This window comes from Panicum hallii, chromosome 2, assembly GCF_002211085.1.
Source record: "Panicum hallii strain FIL2 chromosome 2, PHallii_v3.1, whole genome shotgun sequence".
Classification (NCBI taxonomy): Eukaryota; Viridiplantae; Streptophyta; class Magnoliopsida; order Poales; family Poaceae; genus Panicum; species Panicum hallii.
The window spans coordinates 51,373,025-51,397,046 of NC_038043.1; the positions used below are offsets into that span (position 1 = coordinate 51,373,025).

The 24,022-nt window shown below is 46.2% G+C and overlaps 6 protein-coding genes across 7 annotated transcripts; 3 read left to right on the plus strand and 3 right to left on the minus strand.

Annotated features, from left to right (window-relative positions):
* Positions 1–1,052: 1,052 nt before the first annotated feature.
* On the minus strand, positions 1,053–3,374 carry LOC112881250 (protein ACCELERATED CELL DEATH 6-like). Its single transcript, XM_025945924.1, has 3 exons — positions 2,663–3,374; positions 2,039–2,577; positions 1,053–1,935 (listed from the first exon to the last, which is right to left on the minus strand). Exons 1-3 carry the CDS (start codon positions 3,372–3,374, stop codon positions 1,168–1,170), a joined length of 2,019 nt encoding a protein of 672 aa, XP_025801709.1. The 3' UTR covers positions 1,053–1,167.
* Positions 3,375–4,586: 1,212 nt separating this feature from the next.
* LOC112879496 lies at positions 4,587–5,259 on the minus strand. Its single transcript, XM_025943758.1, has one exon. It carries the CDS (start codon positions 5,078–5,080, stop codon positions 4,736–4,738), a length of 345 nt encoding a protein of 114 aa, XP_025799543.1. The 5' UTR covers positions 5,081–5,259; the 3' UTR covers positions 4,587–4,735.
* A 2,349-nt stretch (positions 5,260–7,608) lies between these two features.
* Positions 7,609–8,587, plus strand: LOC112882545 (NDR1/HIN1-like protein 2). Its single transcript, XM_025947625.1, has one exon. The coding sequence runs from the start codon at positions 7,698–7,700 to the stop codon at positions 8,301–8,303; it is 606 nt and encodes a 201-aa protein (XP_025803410.1). The 5' UTR covers positions 7,609–7,697; the 3' UTR covers positions 8,304–8,587.
* Positions 8,588–8,699: 112 nt separating this feature from the next.
* On the minus strand, positions 8,700–14,204 carry LOC112882544 (glycerol-3-phosphate acyltransferase 9). The gene is made up of 12 exons (XM_025947624.1): positions 13,959–14,204; positions 13,781–13,838; positions 12,272–12,390; positions 11,507–11,606; positions 10,740–10,835; positions 10,324–10,420; positions 10,139–10,226; positions 9,972–10,068; positions 9,561–9,646; positions 9,356–9,475; positions 9,156–9,254; positions 8,700–9,066 (listed from the first exon to the last, which is right to left on the minus strand). Exons 1-12 carry the CDS (start codon positions 14,063–14,065, stop codon positions 9,018–9,020), a joined length of 1,116 nt encoding a protein of 371 aa, XP_025803409.1. The 5' UTR covers positions 14,066–14,204; the 3' UTR covers positions 8,700–9,017.
* Positions 14,205–14,381: 177 nt separating this feature from the next.
* LOC112882493 (pre-rRNA-processing protein ESF1) lies at positions 14,382–18,814 on the plus strand. Of its 2 annotated transcripts, none has more exons than XM_025947565.1 (7): positions 14,382–15,115; positions 15,724–15,843; positions 16,289–16,626; positions 16,904–17,066; positions 17,309–17,437; positions 17,536–18,272; positions 18,364–18,814. In XM_025947565.1, the coding sequence occupies exons 1-7, from the start codon at positions 14,468–14,470 to the stop codon at positions 18,590–18,592; spliced, it is 2,364 nt and encodes a 787-aa protein (XP_025803350.1). In that variant the 5' UTR covers positions 14,382–14,467; the 3' UTR covers positions 18,593–18,814. The 2 variants fall into 2 exon arrangements, with proteins under 2 accessions (XP_025803350.1, XP_025803351.1); XM_025947566.1 differs by having other exon boundaries at positions 15,727–15,843.
* A 935-nt stretch (positions 18,815–19,749) lies between these two features.
* On the plus strand, positions 19,750–23,328 carry LOC112882606 (ankyrin repeat-containing protein At5g02620-like). Its single transcript, XM_025947697.1, has 3 exons — positions 19,750–20,594; positions 21,502–22,043; positions 22,549–23,328. Exons 1-3 carry the CDS (start codon positions 19,877–19,879, stop codon positions 23,308–23,310), a joined length of 2,022 nt encoding a protein of 673 aa, XP_025803482.1. The 5' UTR covers positions 19,750–19,876; the 3' UTR covers positions 23,311–23,328.
* The last annotated feature ends 694 nt before the right edge of the window (positions 23,329–24,022 follow it).

Sequence of the window (24,022 nt, forward strand, 5' to 3'; positions counted from 1 at the left end):
CCTCCAACGAGCGGGATGCCCCTCCGCACTGTAGGGGCCCCGCACCTCCCGCCCGTTGGGCGGGCGGGATGCCCCGCGGCGGCGTCAAGGGCCTCTTTACGAATAAGAAAAGTTTTATATTCGCGAAGAGACCCTCGGAAGGGGCCTAGAAAAAGATTTGGCACCTCCCGCCCGTTGGATGGGCGGGAGGTGTCCGGCCCCACGCCTCCCGCCCGTTGGTCGGGCGGGAGGTACCCCTTTTAGAAATTTTCCAAATCGGCACCTCTTTTTTAAATTTAATTTTTTAACCCTTTTTTAAAAATATTTCTCAGCGCGGGCTATAGTCTAGCAGCACAACAACCATCCGAAAATAAAAACTGGCGGGCCTAGTCCCACGAGCCCACGGGCCTAGTCCAAAACTGGACCAATTCAAATGTTTTGGTGAAGTAAATACAACCAAAAATTTGTTCAGGATCCAATGGACAGAAGTGGATTGTTTGAGATAGTAAAATAGATATTATTCTTTTGGCAAAGCACTATACCAAATGCGAGCACCTCGTGAACACGTGTGCGTATACACTCACCTCTGTAAATACATGCAAACAGAACATATCTCTACAAATGCCTCTAGATCCTACACTGTGGAACAACTATACATCTAATCAAGTGATCAAGCCTTTTACCTTTGTTTTGACTCAATTTCATGATTATGGTCACTAAAAGATTTGCATGTGGAACTCCTTATGCCATTGGCATATCGGCCCAGATGCTAACTCTGAATTGCCATTTGCCAACGAGTAATGATATGGATGCAACTAGTCAGATACATGCAAGTCGTTAGAACTAATGACTAGTCTCCCGTAGACATCCATATGCGGGTGTGCGCGTGCGGTAGTGATTTGCGTGTTCTCAAGTTTCTATGTGTTTGCGTTGTGTTAAAAGAAGTATCTGACATGGAACAAGGTATGCAGGTGTAAGGTGTTTCTAAGGAGGAGTATCTAGCACCAAACAAGATATGCAAGTGTTAGACTAACGATAGTAAAAGTTACAATCACACTTTTGCTTTGTGTTACACCTTGCTGCACAACTAATGTTGGGCAAGTCCCGACATTTAAAGGTAACAAGTCGTGCTTATGCACATCAAACATTACTTGTACGAAAGCAGGGATAAGATTCCAAATTTTCAACTCAGTATTCCGGCAAAGCGATGCTCAGTGCGATGGAGACAACAAATGCGACCGAGATGAGCACGGCGAACAACGACCGCACGAGATTTTTGAACAGGAAGCTCGTGATGAAAAGCCAGAAGAACTCGTGCAAACTCTCGGGATGCCGGTGTACGTTGACGAGCCCTCTCCACCCGGCTCGCCGCCAGATTGCTTTCCCAAGGTAGAAGCGAGCCCAGATGCCCGGGAAGCAGAGCAGCACCGCGCCCAGAGCGAGCACGTAGACCAGGGTCACCAGCCACCGGTTGGCCTCGCCGAGGACGGCGTGGATCCCGAACGCGAACGCAGCGACCATGAGCTGCGCGGCGGGCGGCAGGAACACCGACGCCGACCGCTGGTACAAGAGGCGCTGGCCCCGAGGGACCTGCACCGCGCCCCCGTAGACGAGGAAGCAGGTGGCCACGATGGAGCAGAGGAACGCCATGGCGTCCGACGCCACGAACGCCCGGAACGCGAACCGCCTGGCCAGCACCGCCGTGCCAGCGCGCGGGTGGTCGTCCGCGACATAGCCCCCCGGCACGGTGAAGGCGGCCGCGAAGGTGACGGTGGCGATGAGCACGGACGCGATTGTCGTGGTCGCCGTGATGCCATTGATGTCCTTTGGGTCCTCGTCCGTAGCCGGAGCGGTGTTACTCATCCTGCTGTGCAGGTGAACATGATCCCCTCCTGCTCCGAGGGTGACAGGTGCTCTTATCCAGTAGAAACATTTCTTCACTACCACTCGAGGATTCTGCACACCAGACAAGACGGCCAAATCATCAATGGAGATTAACATTCTGCCTCTCTGGCAGTCTGGCTAGCAAATGAACAGATGAGTGGAATGAATTTATTACCAAAAAATACTGCAAACCAGGCTCCAGGTGACTGTAAGCAAGATCTGCAGCAGTTAGACCATCCCTGTTGGTAATGCCTATCTCGACACCGATGGTCTGCAGCAGTGAACTGACCATCCTTGGATGGCCATACTTGACGGCTAAATGGAGCGGGGTATTTCCTTCATAATCCATGGAGTTCAGCAGGACAGCGAACCTGTCATTTCGGCAAATGAATCGAACCACATTTTTCCGACCATGTTCAATGGCGCAATGCAGAAAATTCCTTCCTCGGCAATCTACTAATTCTGCATAGTCAGGACATCTCTCTACAAGCTCAACAACGTCCCTAATGTTACCCATCATGGCGGCGACATGTAATGGGAACAAGCCTTCGTTGTCGGATACATGCGCTAGCGAAGCTTCAGCATGTAGGAGTAGCGAGATGACGTCGTGTTGTCGGTGTGACACCGCGTAGTGGAGAGGAGTTTTCCCGAACGAATCAGCTTTGCTTAGCAATGCCGGACCCTGCTTCCATTCCAGGATTTCTTGAACGATTTCTAGTTCAAGGTTGCGAGTTGGCCGTCACCGAATAAGATTTCGAAACTGTTTAGGATTATACGCAGCGAGGTTCGGCCGCCATACCTTTGCTTTTGGCTGCCGCGGCATGCAGAGCAGTCCGTCCCTCCGGCCCGGCGGACGATGCCCGCGACGGCGTGCCGTCAGGCGACCGACGCAGCAGCGCACGGACCATTTCAGCGGACCCGGTCATCGCCGCCAGATACAGTGGCGAGACGCCGTCGTCCGACGTCACCGCGGCCAGCTCGGGCGCCTCTGTCGCCAACAGGTCCACTGTCTCGGCGTGGCCGTTCCGGACGGCCTCGTACAGCGCGGTGGCGCCCAGCCTGTTCCTCGCCCGCAACGCCGCGTCCGCGTCCGCTCCGCCGGCGCGCATCGCCGACAGGAGGCAGGCCGCCACCTCCTTGTGCCCGGCCTTCGCCGCGCGGTGCAGCGGCGTGTCGAGGCACCCGTCGCGCGTGGCGACGAGCGAGGGCGCTAGCTCGCAGACGCGCCTCGCGAGCCCCGCGTGCCCGCGGCTCGCGACCACGTGGAGCGCCGTGCTCCCGCCGCTCGTCAAGCCGAGAAGGCCGCTTGATCCCTCCCCCTGCCGTGGCGGCGGCGCTGGCGCCGCTGCTCCAGTCGTCGTCGCGTCAACCTGGACGCTTATCGTCACTAGGCCGTCCGCTCGCGAGTGTCCATCGCCTTGTCCGGTCAAGAGCTCCTCCACGCGGGCCTCGTCGCCCGAGGTCAGCGCGCATAGCAGTTCAGAGCCGAGGCCGTGCTGAGGTCTCGCCATGATTGGATCTGCAAGATTGCTCTGCAACGCTTGGCAAAGACCTGTCAATTGTGTGAAAATATGTAGTGGAATACGATGGTACCTGCTAGCTGCAAATTTGGAAACTACAACCGTCGGCCATCGGATCGGAAAACGTGCGGCGGAAGACGATGCAAACAGCTCCCCGGTACGGCGGTACCTTTTGCATTTTGACGCCCGCCCTACTCAGTACATTTTCTTATTAGCACCCTCTGCACTGAGTTTATTGCATACCTACCCTCACCTGCTGTGGTATTCTTTCAAAACCTGCTGCTGTTCGTCTTCTTATTTTTTGAAGGTCAACCGGCAAGAATTTACCGGGTATGGTTTCAAAAAAAGAAGAAGAGAATTTACCGGGTATGTATTAATTAACAGAAAAGGAACTGTCCATCTTCTTTCCAAGTGCATTGGATCCTAGTAAAAAAAAAGTGCATTGGATCCCCAATTCCTGATCGAGATTTGAGGTCCTATAATTCCAACTTCATTGCCGCCTTCTTCCAAAACCGATCCCCACCGAGCTTGCGATGTTTTGCGGTGGCAGGACGCACCACTCTTTCGCGGCATTCTGGTAACTTCATCCCCGCCTCCTCTGGATTCGAGGTAATCCGCTACCCAAATATGCTGCGCTGGTGATTACGGAGACTTCCCCCAAATTCAGATAAGTTAGGGATCCAATTTTAGGGACCTCCATCAAGCCATCTGTAGTTTCCACCATCAGGCTAGGGTTCAATGGTTCCAGTGTACTTTCGATTTGTTAAGGGGGGGACTAAACTCTGCCTTCTCTCAATGTTTAAGTGAATAGCAGTTCGTGTTCTTGTTCAATGGTTCCACCTATTGCTTAGCAGATGTATAGCTTGAAGTGATGCTTACTTGTTTTTCTTTTCTGAAATTGCTTCTGTTTTGTGCACGAGATTAACAGCTCATGCATCTAAATAGTGCTGAGGTTTACTGGTACAGTAAAGAACTCTTCATGGATCAATAGTAGTTACATTACGTATATTTAAGAACGGATGTAGTACTTAGAACTTGGATCCTTTACCAGCCGATCGTATTTTTTTTTAAAGAGAACTGCATGGATGGATTGTGTAACGACATGCATGTCCATTCATAAAGACTGATGTATATACGCATATCCTTGATAGGCCAGGAGTTGCCAGGTGTGCCACTTGCCAAAACTACTGAAGATGCAACAGTTACAAGGCAACATAAAGATGTGCTAAACTAAAATAAATAAATAAATTAATAAATAAAGATGTGCGGGCGCATGCAAATTAACCGCAGATCACGGCCATATATCTCTCGATCGATCTCACCAGATGACGTCGATATGGTCCCAACATCATCTACTCATCGACGTCATCCTCCTGTATCGTCTCGAGCTTGGGCGGCGGCCGGTGGTGCCTCTCCGCCGCCTGCCAGAGCTCGGCGACGTCGACGCGCACGGTGCCCATGCGCATGATCTCCGCCACGACGTCCTCGTCGGACGCCCCTCCGCGGCCGTCGCTCTCCAGCAGCCGCCGCAGCTGGCCCTTGGTCATCCTGATCTTCACCCGCATGCCGCCGCCGCCGCTCCCTGGCAACACCACCCCTTGCACCCCGCCGGAACGCTCGGCCGCCGGCAGGCCCCAGTCTTCGTCGTCGTCCCACGCCGTCACCCTCGCCCGCTCCAGGCAGCTGCAGTTGCCCATGGATCTCTCGAAGCTGCTGGCTAGTAGTATAGCTAGTATACCACCAGCTGGCGCTACAACGAACTGCACCGGCGAGAGCTCAGAAAGGCAAGCGGACGAGGTGTCGAGGTCACGAGGAAGCAGAGAAGCTGTGCGAGCAAGATGTGGCGAAGAAGACTAAGAGAGCTAGCTAACAGTGGCGATGGAGCTCGATGGCTTGGGGTTTTTGAATGGGTTTTGTGTAGTGCGGAGACAAGGGTATATAAGGTGGTTCAGGTGCATATATGGGTGTCTGATGGTGAGACGACTGCAGAATTGTTTTAGTCTTTCAGATCAGAAGAAGATCAAAAGGCGGCCCGGCCAGAGCAAGTTCTAGGAAGGAGACTTGAGCTACGCATGAACGTACCACCGTACAGGACACAGTCGTTGCAGTGCTCTAGCTGGTTCTTTTTTTTTAAATTAGAATTTAGAAGAGAATGGAAAGATAATGCATGGTTTTGCTTCCGTACCTCAATGCAGCGAGGTTTGGCCGACAGAGTCTGTGTTCGTGTGTGGCTGCAGGCTTTTAGTTTAACAAGGTGGTGCCTGTCTGCAGTTTGAACACGCGTCGGCGGATTAATTATTATAAGTTCCGATGATGATGATGACGATGATTATGGCGGGTACGAGTAGAATAGCGCATCATGTGTGTCAGCACCTGTTTAAGAAATTGTACCGCTGATTCGGATCAGTGTTTAGCAGTACTAGTATCAGAAAGAGATACCGCCGCGATGACGATGTTTACGGTGGCGTGGGTTTATGAACCCATACTCATCATCTTGAAAATTTGGCATCTTGAAAAGGATACAAATATTGATTCCTTTTCGGAAACAGAAGCGGCGGCAAAAATCAAAAGATGCAGCTTTTCAGAAAGCGAGGAACCAGCTAGCTCGATCGACGCTGGCTAGCCCACGGTAAAAATCTGCATGTCAACGACATGTGACCCAAGTACACTCTTAAAACGCACAGATTCAGTAAACAAAGGTGCTGCAGATGTGAGCAATGACATTTGCCCCACCTGCACGAACTCTATATATATGCAAAGTTCATGCATCTCTCCCGAGTCTCAACACACGGACTCCGTCTCGTCGCGTGCCCGCCACGCGCCACCGGCTAAATTAATTATGTCCTCAGGTTGATCTTATCGATGATGAACCTAGTTATCTTGTGCAGCACAAGGATCGAATTCCCTGCCAACGGCGGAGTCAAAACATGCGTGAAGTGAAAATATTTAACAACTCCAGAAGCATCCACACACCACACTATTTTACTCCGCCGCACTTCGTGCTGCTATCATCGAGGCAACACTTACCATCAACAATGCTAGATCTACCCACATTCCAGGAGTACAGACAAATTGTGCAAGGGGTTGATGTTGGGCCACATTCCGATTTCTTGGTCTTCTGACTTGGGCTGCGGGCGGACTCGAGACGAGAGGAGAGGTTGGGTGCAAGGAGGCGGATGGCGGCGTCGGGAGGCACAGCAGCACGAAGTGGACGGCGGCAGGGGAGATCCGGAGAGGAATGGGGGAGCCGGGGATTGGAGGGGGAGTAGCAGGAATCCATTCTCCGCGGCATGGCTGCCGCCGCTGCCGTCGGCGCCGGCGCCGGACGGGAAGGAGGGGCGTAGGTGATGTCGCCGGAGGCCCCATCCGGATGGGATCGCGAGGCTACTCTAATCTGCTTCTGCTTTGATGAAATCGTCGACTGTTCTATGCATTTACATATTTCCACGAACTCTGCAAATCAGAATTCAGAATGGTGCAATCCGCTTATTATGTTGTTTCTAAATTCTAACTGAATAAAGTTTATCTTCTGTCCAAATGCATCACAAGTTCAGAGCTGACCATTTACTGTCAAGGAAAAACACACAAGTGATACCACTACAGTAAGTAAGCTGTAGCTGTTTCCAAGGAATCCAAGGAAGGCTTGCTCCCCTGCAGGATAATAGCATCTGTCCCTTGTGTTTGCCCAGGGGCGAAGTTTCGGCTACTGCTCTCCCGGTATCTGCAAGAACTCGAAGCAAAGAACCTAAGAGCAAATTACTAAATTATTCAATTACATCAGAGAATCTGAGAATTACTAATAATACTGCCGCTTTACACCTCCAAACTTGAGTTACAATCCACCTCACATGCTGGGAATCAATACGGGATAACCATGCTGAAGTAGGGAAAAACATAGAAAACAGAGCACATAGTGGAAAAAAAGGACTCGATCAAAAAGTATCTTTTTTTTTACAAATATTAACAGGAGGGTCACCAATCAGCTAAGAAAGAATTTGCCACTTGACCTTGCAACACCTCCTGTTTCACTTTCCAGCAGAGTCCAACCTCCTGCTCGGCAGCCAGGAATCAAATTCCCAGATAGACTTCCTCTGAGCATCGCGTGTCAGCATCTCGCCTTTGAGCAAGGCACGAATATTACTACCTTGCATGCGCTCGCAACGCACCGGCCTGCCGCCTCTATATAAGGCGCCGGCCGCGTGCGACGCCACGGCGTGCAAGCAAGACGGCAGCTTAGCAACACACTAGCTAGATCGCTCTCAGACTGACCGAGCACAAGGCCGGAGAGAGCAAGTAGCGTGCGCCGCCGCCGCCATGCCGCCGTACCGGCTGCCGCTGTACCACCGGCAGAGCCCGGTGGTCCGGTGCGTCAACTTCCTCTGCGCGGTGCTGCTCACGCTGGTGCTCATCGCCGGCATCATCCTCTTCGTGCTGTGGCTGAGCCTCCGGCCGCACCGGCCCCGGTTCTACCTCGCCGACTTCTCCATCCCCAACGCCAACCGGCAGTCCGGCCTGGCCAACCTGCCGGTGCGCTTCGCCGTCGACGAGCACAACCCCAACCAGAAGATCGGCATGTACTACGAGGAGATCGTCGCCTCGGTGTACTACGGCGACCAGCTCGTGGCCAAGGGCCCCGTCATGCAGCCATTCTACCAGGCGCCCAAGGGCGACACGCCGCTGCTGGGGCAGCTGACGGCGACGGGGCCGGCGCCGACGGACCCGGCGTGGGGGCGGTTCTCCGGCGAGCTCTCGGCGGGGAACGTCGCGATGCGGCTGCTGCTAACCTCCACGGTGCAGTTCCAGGTGAAGATGTGGGACACCAAGCACCACCACATGAAGGTGGAGTGCGACTTCAGGATGAACGGGGATGGCACGCTCCAGCAGCAGGACAAGAACTCGCAGTGCGCGCTCTACTTCTAGTTCTAGCCAACGTCCCCGGCCTGGTGGTTCGTTCTCTCGGCGTGAATTGGTGCGGGTCCTGCCGGTTCTTCACTTCTCTTCAACCAATCTTGGCTTTCAAGGCCATGTTTTCCGTGTTTTTAGAGCATGAGCGCTTGCCTGATATTTTCTTGTTGTAAAATGCAATTATTTGTAACACAAGCACATTCATATCAATTGTTCTATGTTCTTCCCAATTTTAAAAAGCGTATGGAAAGGATGTAACCATCATTCAAGGCAATCTTACAAATGTCATGGCGCGCAGCACATGAAAACAGTACTCTGTACTCGGCAAATTCATACAATTCGATTTACGTCCTTGCTAAGATTAGGTGTTTTGCATCATTGCCTCTTGCATAGCAAACTGATCCATTCACATTGAGTCAATAATCACTTGAATTTAAACCACGGTACGGTCATTTCATAATACCAACACGGCATCTCAAGAGAGCACTGTGCATAGGTGTTAGCCCCTAACCATTCACCGAGTAGGCAGCCAAAACACATGCGAGTATTCCTTTCCTGAGAAGTACAAACTATTAATTCTATCGAACTACTAACAAATTTACAACAAAACTGAGCTGGTCACTTAACGTGTCCCAGGCTCACACTTTTTGTTTCTGGAACCCAACCAAATTACAAGGTAGCTGAATGGTAAAGCCCTAATCAAGTGCACTTGTACTCCTTGACGTCTCTTCATTTCTCCTCTAGTCTCATCAAGACAGAGTCGGCAAATATGCGTTGTCTGCGAGATCAGAAACCATTTTAGAAACTTGGATTCATGAAATGGGGGAAGGAGGGAGGGAGGGACGGGGCCGAATGGAGGAAACTCACTTCTCTTCAGTGTGTTTGGGACTAGGACGGTTGTGTTTCAGATAGCCATCCCACGGAACCTTCTTAAGACCAGCTCTAGCAGCTATCATGTCTCTTACTCTGTGCAAATCATTGCATTATGCAAGAAATAATGATTTTATGATCTCTCCAAAAGGGCTATTTTTTTCTTGGAAAAGAAAATGAACTAAAAAGTGTGTTACCTCTCAGCAAATGCAATTGACGTCTCTCCCTCCCTCAGATATTGAGGAGGTAAGTACCAAACATCACACACAACAGCCCATGACGTCATCAACCGGACCAAATGCATTGTAAAAGATTGCCTGAAGCATTTTGCATGATGCCATTATGTTAACTAAAGAAGAAAGTCTAGATAAAATAGATTATTTCATCGTTTGAAATCCTTACTTCTTACTGTTCCAAAAGGCATCAACAAATATTTTATTGTACTTGATAGCTATTGGACAGACAGCGCAGCCAAGCTCAAAGGCACCCTGAGAACACAAGAATCAAAACCACTGCTAATAACAACGAATATGTAAATTAATGCGATGAAAAGTATCTGTCATCCATTTACTGTCAAGCGACAATGAAAATGTTCTATCTTCATGTCCTACCAGGAAGGCTGGAATACTAGATACGAAATGAAATATTTTTTAACATGCTGTAGTGACACACAAGTATGCTAAAAGTACATTAAACAATAGAGCTTCATGAACAAGAAATGCTGATTTTTCCCATGAAGAAACATTATATAATGCAATGATGTAACATATTCAAAGTCAAATTATATTCACTTAAAACGAAGATAGGGTTCACCTTCTTGAACATGACTGTGTACTGGTTGTTAACACAAGTTCCTTCCGGAAAAATCAAGAGAGGGTTGTTTTCTGGTTGTTGAACATGATCCCGTAACCTGGCAATGTACTTTGCTGAATAAAATTAACTACATAATAAATGGGATTATCATCTGAAAGACAACTTACTTCCGTGCCGTAACTTCACGATCCCTGAGATCATTACGATTAAACCAGATGCAACCCACACTTTCCAAGATAGTCTTCTGAATAAATCCTGCAGATAATGGGAACAGTCAAATAGATTAATAATAAAAAATCTAGGATTTGAAACTAAACTCAGCAGAGAAGTTTCAGAAGAACCGGAGACTCACCAACCCATCCAGGATGCTTCTGCATGATGACAGCAAATGCTGTCATTTGCTCCAAAATAATGAAATCAATCATTGATGTATGGTTTGCAACAAATACCTGATGTAATAGAGTTGCAAAGGGCGTTATCAGCAATCCGCTCACTGTTTAAGGAACTACAGTGCTTACATAAGAACATGGACTTACATAATGATACCACAAACACGGTATCATCGGAGCTACAAGCAGTCTAAATTTGAAAGCGAAATCAATATTTCTTTTGGCAGCAAAAGGTCGGTATTATAATATGGTAGTGCATATAAGTTCCAATACCCTATTAAGCTTTACAGATCAAAAGCGTGGACAATTGCACCAATCTCTAATGTTCTTACATATACACAAATCTAAACATGAGTTACAGAACAAAGAAAAAGGTAACCTGATGAGGTCGCGTGCTTGGGCGTGGTCCGTGATACTTGATCACTCCAGTCCATGAAGCAACAAAAACACTGCACATCATTTCAACCAGCTTCCTCTAAATGAAGTTTGAAACAAACAAATGTAATTAGGAGACCAAAAATTTAAAAACTACAATATAAATAATGTTAAAAGTAAATGGCAATTCTGGAATACATCATTAAAAACCAAAATAAGACCATAGGAGTATAAGACTGTTCAATCCTCTAAGTGCTACAAAAAGCAAACTAGCAAAGCATTAATTTAATGAGAAACACTGTGAAAAGAAGGCATATGGCCTGCTGTAGCAGCAGGGTTGACTTTGAATAGGCAGGGCTTATGCCCCTCTGTGGAACAAGAATCTTTAAGCTTATAGCATGTCTAAGGCCACATATGAGAGCGCAGAGCGTGCACAAGTTGAATTCCAAAACGCTTGAAATGGCCATCTTTTAAGCACTTACTAGGCTTAATAAGATAGCTTACAGGATAACCATAACATAGATGGTAATAGGTGATTTTCATGATGCAGGTAGTTGCTACCCCCAAAGAAGCTTTATTCTGAACTAAACAGATGAGATTGATGATTGATCAATTAGGTATATAATATTAATTCAAAATTCAATCTAGGCTAGAAATTGCAACAGTAAGTTACTTACTCCAGGAACACCATCTCATAAGTAGCTTGAAGAATGATGGAAAAGCAAAGACACTACAAAAGCTAACATAGATATACTGGTTAGAATAGCTTACCTCAATTTTACTTCTCAACTTGTCTTGCCCTTTCAATAGGAAATGGACGGGAAAAAAGGCAGCAAAAAATGCTAACCATCCTATTGCAAGTGTTAAGGACCTGATTAGATAATTAAATAATTAAAACAATCAGGTGATGGTGATTCAATGCTTGACGTAAGAAAATAGTATATGAAGGTGAAGCACTCGCAGAAAATAAATTTCATTGACATGTGTATAGGAAAAGTTTTATATGTGAACTGAATATCCAGAAAATAAGATTCCAGCTGAAGCAACTGAAGAAGATGCAGACAATCTGTCAGAAAATGTGGCTTATGATGTGATTTCTTGGCATCCTAAACACAAGATTTTACAATCCAAGGTTCTGAATGAGGATGAGATGGTTAGATCAAAAGAAGCTTTTTTTTTTCCAATCTGGTCTATGTAAGCAGGTGCAGATCATGCAATTTTTATATTGTTCTCTTAAAAGTGAAGGTTATGGGTGGTGATGGTGGCAGAATAGGACCAACTACATATTTAGTATTGTGAACTGAGTAGGTTCAACAAAGGGCCTCCCTGAATCCTCTTGACTCTAAAAGTTGTGCTGTATTTTTGATGAGTTCAAGCATGTCAAAATTTATGCTAACAATATGCAGAACACAAGTGTTAAAGATAGAGAGCGTGTAGAATTTAGAGTCTGAGAATCGACTAACATAATCACTTCAATAACAAAAATTACTCAGGGTCAGGGAAAAGAATTATGGATATATTAACACTCTCAAGTACCTCAGTGGAAAGAGTATTCCATATCTTATCACTACACCCAAGCACCATAAGGGGAACAAATATATGTTCCAATTCCATGGTTCTGGAGAATTCGACTTAAAGCAACGTGTGAACGAGTCCTGCATATGTGTAAATACAGCCAATGAATTAACTAGACAGACAGAAAAACAAGGAAGAATGAGAACAACAAATGGTATATTGTTTATTTCATACGCAATTAAGTCAAAGAAACCGTGGCACGGAAAAAGCTATGAAGATATGGAAGATTTTACGTATTGTTATATCTTCGTAAACACATAACTCAAATTTTTGTACTTCAAACATCAGGTGGTCTGTAGATCCGGTTATTACCTGGCTAGTGGCTATGGTCATATATATACATATGATCCTCAAATTTATATTCACATGAAACAGGATATTCTTATGTTCCATTTATATGCCAATAAAATTTACATGCAGATCTTAGTTGACACTTGGCAATATGGCAAGAAGTTTGTGTTTTAAGTTAACTAATGTAAAATATATGAGCTATCATTATTTTGCATTTGCAAAATGAACTACATTAATAATTATTCTAGGCTGGGATGAGAACAAATGGAATGACCAATAACTCACAAAAGACTGCATGTGGTTGTTCCAAAATACAGTGAAAGAAAAATAGCCCATACAAACATAATCTAAGTAGGACAACTATACCGAAAACTATGTATCCAAAATACAGTGGAAGAAAAACAAATTTATACTGAACCAAGCATGATTGGTTCCAGCAAGAACAATACGCAAGCAGATGGATGGGCTAGCTGCCTAGTTTTTTTTTTTTTAAAAAGAACAGCTGTTACCTAGATGCTCCACAAAGGCTAGTATCCTTGAAAGATTTACTATTAGCGAAACATCTAAAAAGGAGGCTCATTAACTCAGATTGAGTGCTTAATATTGACACAGTACTTGTTCATCTTCAGCTCAGCGGTGAAAATTAACTACAAATTGCACATGTCAAACAACCTAAGGGCAATTAGGTACGGGACGTCTCGATTGCAAAAGTTTGTGAACTGTCTCAAACTCCATGTGATAATGACTCCTCTACAGTAATTACTAACAAATCAGGGCAACTAAATACTTTCAATAAATGTGTTTCTTTGCGAGTTCATCTGAATTAACTATAAGTTTCGGTTTTACACCATAAATTTACAGAACAAAACCAGAAAGTTGAACCTCAGGAACCTTAAAATCAAAATGGATATACTTTGCAGCTAGGTTCTAGATAGTGAATGGAATATACAAAAATCCTACGCAGTTCCAGAGAACAAAGCATGGATGACAAATTGAACGAACTAAGTAAAACAACAGCATTCAAAGCCTAGACTCTTCTCCGCCAAAATTGCCTCTACCAGCAGAGATAACTTGCTAAACCTTACAGATCATAAACCTGGGTATATCCTGTGCCAGGACAGCACCTCCTAACCCAAAACACACAAGCAACAGAACAGTAGAGATCCCGGAGGCACTCACATCGACGATGGCGCCCGCCGCCTCGGTGAGCACCGGCGAGATGTCCAGCAGATCGCGCCTGGGCAACAGAATAAAAGCGCACACAGCCGCATAAATCTCACTAGAACCGAAGCATCAGCCAAACTAGAGGTAAGGAATGGGAAAAGTAAGGACTGAGACAGGGCCCCAGGGTGATTACAGATGGAGATTCCGGGGCGCCTCCTGCGGGAGCGAGTCGGGCGGGAGGTAGTCCTCCAGGTTGGGGCGGTCCAGCTCCATGTCCGCCGCCACTGACGAGCTCGCCATCGCCTCCGGCCGCCGGCCGCGCGCCCGCCGCCGGTGAGATGGCGACGCCGCCGAGGAAAAGCTTCGCGATGGGGCGGGGCGACCACGTGGGTGGGCGTAATGAGGCGTGTACTCCTCTCCAGCGAATTGGCTCGGCCGCGTGTGCGGATGGATCATCACACCAACGAGAGGAAGCCGCTCATAAACTCGTGGGCCCCACCTGGCAGGCGCGGCCCAGTTGGCCTCCTGGTAACCAGACTCGCCCGGACCACCCCGCCCCGGCCCATTTAAGGATGCATAAAGCGAGGGTATACTCTCTTCGGAGACACGGCCCATTTAGGACCGCTCTTCGGTTTGGGAGCGTATACTGTCGTTCAGTGCGCATCCCTCGCCGCCGCCGCGCCCTCGCAGCAGCCAGCCGCCATGGCGCCGCCGGCAAGCACCGACGAGCCCGCGCGTCACAAGAAGACCAAGAAATCCAAGCTCGATAAGGAAGAGAAGAAGCATAAGAAGAGGATCCAGGAGCGTCCCGCCACGGAGGACGCCCATGCCCCCGACGCCGCCGAGCGCAAGAAGCGGAAGCACAAGGAGGAGGGGCGCGAGGAGAAGCGGGGCGGCAAGAAGTCCAAGAAGGAGGGGAAGCACGAAGGCAAGGCTATGGAAGCGGAGGCCGCCGATGCGGGGAGGGACGAGAGGATGAGGCGGGCGATGGAGGACGAGCGGTTCGCGGCGGCGCGGACGGACCCGCGGTTCCGGCCGATGCGGAGGAAGGAGGCCAAGGTGGCGCTGGACTCGAGGTTCAGCAGCATGATGACGGACCCGAGGTTCGCCTCGTCGGCCGCGCCCGTGGACAAGCGCGGGAGGCGCCGCAGGAAGCGCGAGAACCCCTTGCTGCATTACTATCTCAACCAAGAGGAGGAGGACGAGGAGGAGGAGGGGAAAGAGAAGGGGAGGAAGGAGAAAGCGAAGCTTGTTGAAGAAGAGGAGGAAGAGGAAGCGGAGGATCAGGAGGAAGAGGAGAGCTCTAGTAGCGATGATGACGAGGATGAAGACATGGATGACGACGACGAGGTGACGCGTTGCTTCCAGTCCTTTGATGATTTAGCTTACATTCAGCTTGATTTGCTCTATTTGAGGTTGGGAGTTAGTTCCCTTAGTAATTTTTGCAGTTTTCTTCCATTATCTGTCGTCCTATGTTAGTGACCGGTCTATGCAATTCAGCTTGATGCCTGCTTCCAGCAAATATCTCAGAGTGCTTCTATGATTTACGCCTCCTTGCCAAATGTTGTTCTCTGCTTCCTGGAGGACTTTCATTATGCTCCTCACCTTTTGTGCCCTCTTTAATGTGATCATCTGGCCTCAGCACAGTAGAATGTGTAGATTCACTTCCTTGTACAATGTTGTACTCTTGTACTCAGTTATATTTGTACAGTCAATTAAGAAACACTCTACCAGCTGATGATGCATGCTCATTCGTGCCTATATTTCTATGCTCTATCCTGCTGCATGTTTATTATTTTATTTGTATGACCTTGATAGTTCCATTGTTTAAAAAGTTTGTGATATTTGTAATGTTCTATGCACCTACCTTGTCTAAAAGAGCAAAACTTGCTATGCATTCGCTATGCTACAACTTGTTTGCTTTATGGCTAATTCTTGTTTTTCAATTTTTTTTCCAGCAGTACTCTGTTGGCAGTGACATTGCTCATTACTTAATGGGAAGGCATGATGATACACCTATGATTGACAAGGAAACTCACAGGCTTGCTGTTGTTAATATGGATTGGGATCATATCAAGGTGTGTGTGAATGCAATAATATTTGATCTTGAGAAGTGAACTTCTGTGCGTAAACAAAAGTCAGCTATGCTCAAGCGCTTTATTTTTATATGCACCTAAGAATCAACTGGTTTTATCAACAGCTTTACTTGAAAGAGGACTATGAAGCTATTATGTATTTTGACTCCTCCCGCAAAACATAGGATCAGGATAGAGATAATCCCACAGGTTTTATCTATTGGCTGTACAGAATGCTAATTGAGAATATGAGATACTGAACCATAACTACGAAAGATTAATACTAAGTCCAGTTCTTATTTTACAAAAATCATCTTTTGCTAAAACCGAAGACCTAAACTGCTCCCTAGCATTTATGTTGTAATTTTTAAGTGTTTTATTCCTAGCAATTTTTCGTTGGTACAATGAACAATAACTATTGTGTTTTTTTTCATCCCTATTTCAACAGGCAGTTGACCTGTATATGGTGATGACTTCTTGCCTTCCAAAAGGCGGGCGAGTTTTATCCGTGTCAATCTATCCATCAGAATTTGGACTGAAGTGCATGGAAATTGAGTCAACACAGGGCCCAGCTGCTCTTGTCAATGCCAAAGTTGATGATAAAAATAGTGATGATGATGAAGATGTCAAGGATGATTACAAACACAACACTGATGATGACGGTGGTGAAGACAACACTGATGATGACGATGATGAAGATAGCACTGATGATGACGATGATGAAAAGGAAGTTGACTCTGACAAAGAGAACAACAAGCTACGTGCTTATGAGCTTAACAGACTGAAGTAAGTATTGAAGCAGAGAGATTCTTTTGCTGATAGATTTTTGTTATTTCTCTGTTTTGGGGCATGAAGCAGCAAATGATATGAAGTTTACGTCTCCAAACTGATAACTACAAAAGCACATAGTAGCTTAGTTATATTGGAGTGTCCTTAAAATATTTAATGTTGCTTCTGTATTGTTAGAGCAACTGTTTTTTTTTTTATGTTTGCTCCATATTAAAATGTTAATCACCAAGGGTTGCTTTTTTGCTCTCTCATTCCTCTATTTATCCTGCTGCAGGTATTACTATGCAGTTGTTGTGTGTGATTCTAGTGCAACAGCAAATCACCTGTACATGACTCTTGATGGTACTGAGTTCTTGAAAACAGCAAATGTGTTTGATTTGCAGTTTATTCCTGACTCTAGGGAGTTCAAACATCCTGCTAGGGACGTCGCTACAGAGGTACCTTTTTTTGTAGATTTGTATCCAGGGCCAATTTACTTATAGCAATATTGATTTGCAGTGACAAGATTATTGGAATAACTTAGTGCCATGTGCTCTGTTTTACCCCCCAAAAAAGTGATTGATCCTTATATTTCCCTTTTCCATTGTTTTTCTTACTTTATGGTTTCTACAAATGTAGAAGTTTCTTCCAAGTCATGCTAATGAAGCATTTGATTTGTAAATAACTTGAATGATTTCAGGCACCTCCGAGTTACAAGGAACCTGATTTCGAGACTCGTGCTTTGCAACATAGCAGAGTTAAGCTCACCTGGGATGATGATGAACCGGAACGTAAGAAAGTCTTGAGGCGAAAGTTCACTGATGATCAGGTAAGTCTTGTTTTTTTACTGTTCCTATATATCCTTGTAATTATCTGTTTACTGTTCTCTTATATGCATCTTTTGTGACTTATATCTTTCTGATGCAGCTAGATGACCTTAACATGTATTTAGCAAGTGACGACAGTGCATCAGATGAGGACGGTGTAGACAATTCTGATGATGAGTCTCTACCAAATGGGGGATCCAAACGGAAGCTAACAAAAGAGGAGAGGTTGGCTATTCTACTGCAAGGAGACAAATCTGATGAGGAGCAAACTGATGGCCAGGATATGGAGATTACATTCAACACGGAGCTTGAGGATCTCAGTAAACGTATCGTAGAGAGAAAGAGCAATGAGGAAAAGACCGTCTGGGAGAAGCACCAAGAGAAAATGAAAGAGAAAAGGAAAGCTAGGAAGAGGGGACTAAAGGATGATGATGACAATGATGACCACAGCAGCGAAGATGAGCCTGATGAGGATGATGATTTCTTCGCAAATGAACAGTCTGATGAAGAACCTAAACCAAGCAAAAGCAAGAAACACAAGTCAAAGGCAAAAGATAAAGGAAAGAGGAAAGGAAAGGATGATCACACAGAGGAGCATTTGGAGCGAGAAGCAACCAAAGAAGAGTTGGAGCTCTTGGTTGCTGGTGATCAGGATACTGCCAGTGGTGCCAAGGGTTATAACCTGAAGCGTAAAAAGGGTAAAAAGGGCAAGAAGGGCAAAGAGGAATCTGTTGAGGACAAACTTCCTGATATTGATCTTAGCAAAGATGATAGGTTCTCAGCAATGTTCACGTCTCATTTGTTCGCACTGGATCCTACTGATCCCCAGTACAAGAGGTACTTGCGTGCACATTTTCCCTTGTCATAATACTGAGTGTCCTACCTGATTTGCACAGTGCTGAACGGTTCAAATGTTCTTCTTATACAGGAGTGCGGCCTTCATGCGGAAGCAAACTGGGAAGCCAGGGGCGCATGCAAGCAAAGCAGAGGGATCATCTCTGGGAGGCACATTGCCACCTGATGATGCAGCTGCTAAGAATAACGAGGATCAGAAACCTGATGGGACATCCACAGAGAAGCTGCAAATTTTGTCTGCTGTAAAGTCTCTCAAAAGGAACCTTGGTGCTTTCAAAAGCGCAAGTACAGGTCACCGATAGAAAATTCCTTTTGCTGGCCATTGCTTGATTAGTGAAATCCCTGGGGATAAAATGGTTTTGATTTGTAGGCTGAAAAATTGTTTCATGGTTTATGCTTCGTACTTCTATAGACATGCGTCCAATTTTTAAATTTCAGTTTGTACACTATTTATCCAGTTGGACGATTGTGTTCATTTCTGGAATTATGGTGAGATAATCCACTTGAAAGTTTCTTGAGTGCCACGACCGACTAAAAATCCATCCAAATGTAAGACTGATGATGTAACTAGGGAGTACATAGTGTTGTGGAACCAATAGACCGTAATGCCCGTCGTTATGTGATACTAGGCAAATAAGGAACCTGTTTGTTTCTGAAACTATAACCGTAAAACATTTTTTTAAGTTACTATTTTTAAAGTGACGTTTGCATCTAACACTAGTGCTGACGTATGTTTCCCTGAAATGGAAAATCCTTACAACCTCACTGCAAACGATTTGACGTCTACTGGAACACCCAGCAAGCAACAGCTCCTAGCGAGTCATGTTGGAAGCTCTTGTCGCACCGGTGGAATTTGGGCCCGAGCAGATGACGCTGGGCACGGAGCTGTTGGGAGTGCTCGCCGCCATCGATAATCCGACACATTCATATCAGTATACCACGACTTGTTTACTCCATCCCAAATTGTAGATTTTAACAAATTCAGATACAAAGATTTTACTATAAATTTAGATATATATTGTGTCTACATAGCAAAAATTATTTATCTTAGTTTATCAAAATGAACTACAATTTGGAACAATTTGGAACGGAGAGAGTACCGCTTTGTTTAGTAAATATTTCAAGCAGAAAACTGAATTGAGTGTGCAGTAAACTGGACCTTTCATCTTTTTTTTTCCTTGAGAAAACTGGACATTTCATCTGTATGGTTCTATGTTCATAGCGTACCTATCACCTGTTTGAAATCACGCGGTCTTTAGATCGAACAGAAGTAATCAAGTATTCCAGTTGGAAATTGCTGTACTTTAGCTTGTTGTTTAACCCCTTGAGTACCATGTGCGGATGTGCCGAAAGGATGATGCAAGAGAAAAATAAAATAACAAAGCATTTTCCTTTTGCTCTGATTTAATAAAAAAAGGGAATCGGACAAAAGGCGAAATACATTTTATTTTGACCCATTGACCCCAGCACAACGACTCTGCTTCAAAACACACCTGCACAGAGCAGCCAAGAAAGCAGAGCAAGCAAGAAACTCCCAAGCAAGTTCCTAGCAGCTTTGCAGCTCAGCCCTCAGCTGCTCACCAATCATGGCGGAAGCTCTTTCTGCACCGGGGGCATTCGGGCCGGAGCAGATGACGCTGAGCACGGAGCTGCTGCAAGCGCTGACCGCCGGCGACAAGGTTCGGTTGGTCGACATGCTTAGCGACGATGCGCGGACTGCAAGCCACGTCGCTATAGAAGTCAACGGTGCTGGCGCGTCGCCGGGCGCCGTTTCGCCGCCGCGGGTGGGAACGAGCTGCCGCCTCCTCGGCGTGGCGAGCAACGGCAACACGGCGCTGCACCTTGTCGCCAGCCGCGGCCACGCCGAGCTCGCGGCGCTCATCTGCGAGAAGGCGCCCTCGCTCGTCGCCGCGCGGAACATGTGCCTCGACACGCCGCTGCACTGCGCCGCGAGGGCCGGGCACCGTGAGGTGGCGGAGTGCCTCCTGTCGGCGATGCGCGCCGGCGGAGCGGAGGAGGCCGCGGCGCTGCGGGCCAGGAACCGGCAGGGCGCCACCTCCTTGTACGAAGCCGTCCGGCACGGCTGTGCCGGGGTTGTGGACGCCTTCATGACTGCGTCGCCCGAGCTAGCCTCGGTGACAAACGATGATGGTGTCTCGGTGCTGTACTTGGCGGTGACCCTAGAATCGCGTCGGATGGTGAGGGCGCTGCTACGCCGGTCACCTGACGGTGCACCGTCCCCAGCGTCATTTACTGGACCGGAGGGTCGAACAGCTATGCATGTCGCGGCTGCCTGCTGCAAAGGTAACGCCCAAAAAAAATCTCGCTGCGACACACAGCACGATGCATTATACTGAGCACATATTCACACTCAGCACCAGTGAGGCAGTGAGTGTGAGAGAAAAAACACCGACTCTTTAGATGACCTGGCAAATGCATTTAAAGTAACGTTATGGCGCGTTAAGGAGTGCGAACTGTAAATACCAGAAGAAGTGTCCTCCAACACAAAACAGTGAAGCATAAATTAGGAACATATAAGAGAAACAAAAAAACTGAGAAATCTTAGCTACTTAAAAAGATAAATTGGTGGTAATTTATTATTAACACTAAAAGATTTTGTTTGCACTGACTTCATACACATCTGTGTGTGCACAAAGGATGCTGTGCGCATAAAGTGCTCATGTTATCATTGGCTCAGTAATCAATTGGAATTTTCGCACAGTTTCAAGGTATAGATATGCAAACAATGAATAGCTTGATGGATTAAATTTATAACTTTAGTGCTCTCTCCTTTTTTATTTACGTATGGCGTATTTCAATTTGTAGAATTCTTCAAAAGTATATTTTAAACATTAATTTATCTTAGAATATTTTATCATTAGTTACAAAACCAATATCCTATAAAACATATATGAAATATGAATCTACTGGTACAACTTTAGACACTAAGCATTCATAAAATTTGATTTTTTTAGTCAAAACTAACAAAGTTTGACTTTACCTTAATACGTCTACATAAAGTAAAGGGGGAGTATTTTCTTGTTGAGGAATTGTATATATAATATAAATTGACCTTTCCTTTTTTCAACACTCATTGAACTATCGCCCTGTTATAAGGGTTGGTGCTTCTTCATTTTTATTAGCAAATATCCCTCCTTGCTTCTCTCCTTTTTTTTCTTTGACTTCTCTTGGTAACGGAAATGTCATCTAGAAGTGGTAATGGACATATTGGCCTGGAAGCCAGAGGGTCCAACCTTGCTGACAAAAGTTGATTCGTCGGGGAAAAGCCCGCTCCATTTCGCTGTACTGCATTACAACCTCGATGCTGTCGAGCTACTCCTAAATGTTGAAGCTTCCCTGGTTCGAATCTCTGACAAGGATGGTTTATATCCGCTGCATGCTGCTGCTATGGTTGGGTCGACAAGGATTATCGATGAGCTCATAACAAAATGTCACGACTACTACGAAATGGTTGATGATAAAGGAAGAAACTTTCTACACTGTGCTGTTGAGCATGCCCGTGACAAGGTGGTTGACCACATTTGCCGAAATGACAAGTTCGACATGCTGTTGAATGCGACCGACGACGAAGGAAATACCCCACTACATTTAGCTGTCAAACATGGTCATCCACGAATAGTCACTTTATTACTGCAGACAATGAGTGTCAAAACATGCATTATCAATAAGAATGGACTGACTGTTCTTGATCTTGCTCACGAGGAGGTGCTCTCTGGTTCAAACTACTTCCTGGTATGTAATTGTTCATCTTTATTTTGTTTATATGCATCTTATCTTTTTTTATCGAGGGAGGATTGCGTATCTTTTCATTAAAGAGTTTTACGCAATTTTATTATAAGGGTAAGTGTGCATACGTGTGTATGAGAACGGTTGCACCTGTACTGCATTTCCAAGATATAACTCTATCTTGCAGTTGCTTAAGGAGAAGCCATCTCACGATTTGTCTATTCCATTTGCCCGCAATATATTCTTGATATGAAACCTATTTATTCATATATGGCACACATTTGATCCCTATTAGCATCCACGAGGCATACATAAGTCTAAACGGGCAACTCATAAAGCGCTACCAATACTTTTTTTAATAAAATACTTTCATATATAATATTGCAGGCATTGCACAAGATATATGTAATGTAGTTCAACTTAGCTTCTTTTGTTCCTTTTCACATCTCGCAAAAAGAATCAATCACAAAAAAAGAAAATCTAATATTAGCTTTGTTCTTTTGTTCAACAGGATCCACATATGATCGTGTTCAATTGTTTGTGCTCGTCGGAACCAAACTTATACACTGTCGAAGGAATTCAGCTTCTTCGTGTGAAGGACCGCCCCGCTACTGAGACTGAAGCATCGATGAAAGAAGATGGCATGACCAAAACAGGAACCATTGCATCTGTTCTGATCGCCACCGTGGCGTTTGCGGCAGCTTTCACTGTGCCGGGGGGGTTTATCGCCGATGATCACCCCAACGCAGGTACAGCCATACTGGCAAGAAAATTTGCATTCAGGGCATTTGTCGTTTCAGACACCATGGCCTTTGTCTGCTCCATCGTAGCAACCTCCTTCCACATCTATGGTGGTGCATGGGAGATACCACCCAACCATCGGAGTCGCTACAACAGACTGGCATCTGGGCTGGTGCCAGTGGGGGTGCAGTTCATGGTTGCGGCCTTCGCATTCGGGCTTCACCTCGTGCTAGGTGCAGCCGATCTGGGGCTCATAATCCTCGTGTACATTGTGTCTTCAGCTTCAGTCCTTTTCTGCTTCCCAAGCATCTGGGTCCCTCTACATCTTGGGGTTGGAAAAGCGATATGGAGGCGAGCTGGATGGAGAGGGCTTGCAGACATGCACTACAGCCCATCAAATCTGCGGGACCTCTTCGATTGTTTCATCTATAGCTTTCTGTTCCAAAATATTAGGAGGCCGTTTTTTGCAGTACTCATATGTGCCATGTTCATCGTCGCCATCGTGTTGGAGATAACTTTGCCAAACTACTAAGGGTCCTCAATTAATTTAGAATCTGTCTGTACTGTTTCGCTCGACTTATGTTTTGTGAATCTGTAATGTGTGCAATGGTACATATTCAGAAGTCAGAACACTTGTATATGCATAGACTGACCTCGTCAATCAATTAACTCAAATAGCACGCTACTATAGCAAATCATGAATTAATTAAGCTCATTAAATACGTCTCACAAATTAGCACTCCTCTGTGAAAAATTTTGTGAACAAATTTTATTTAATACTCTTAAATGATAAGATTTTCTTTAATATCATAGGGCTAAAATTTAGACCTCCGGAACCAAACACCCTCTGTCAACGCCACGGGAACGGAGGTCCCCTAGCCCTGGACAAACCAAAGGCGAATGGATCGAAAGGCCCTCCTAACCCATTAGCGTAGTAATAGACCAAACTGAAGCACCTTCCAGAGGATCCAAGACCACGGGAGGCCAAGCACCTCCTCGGAATATGGCGGTCCCTTCATGGAGAAGGGATTCGCCTGCCGGCTCATTAATGCGCCCGTCCTACTACTACCGGACGAGACCAGGGAAGGCACGCCTTCCCCATAAAACAATATGACTACGGAAAAGCGTGCTCTCAGACGGCGCGGCGATCGGGATAACGGGAGCCTTCCCTCCCAGGTCACATCGCGTCATCTACTGATGGACGGTGGGTGGCCCCCGCCACTCACACCTCCCGTCACATCAGA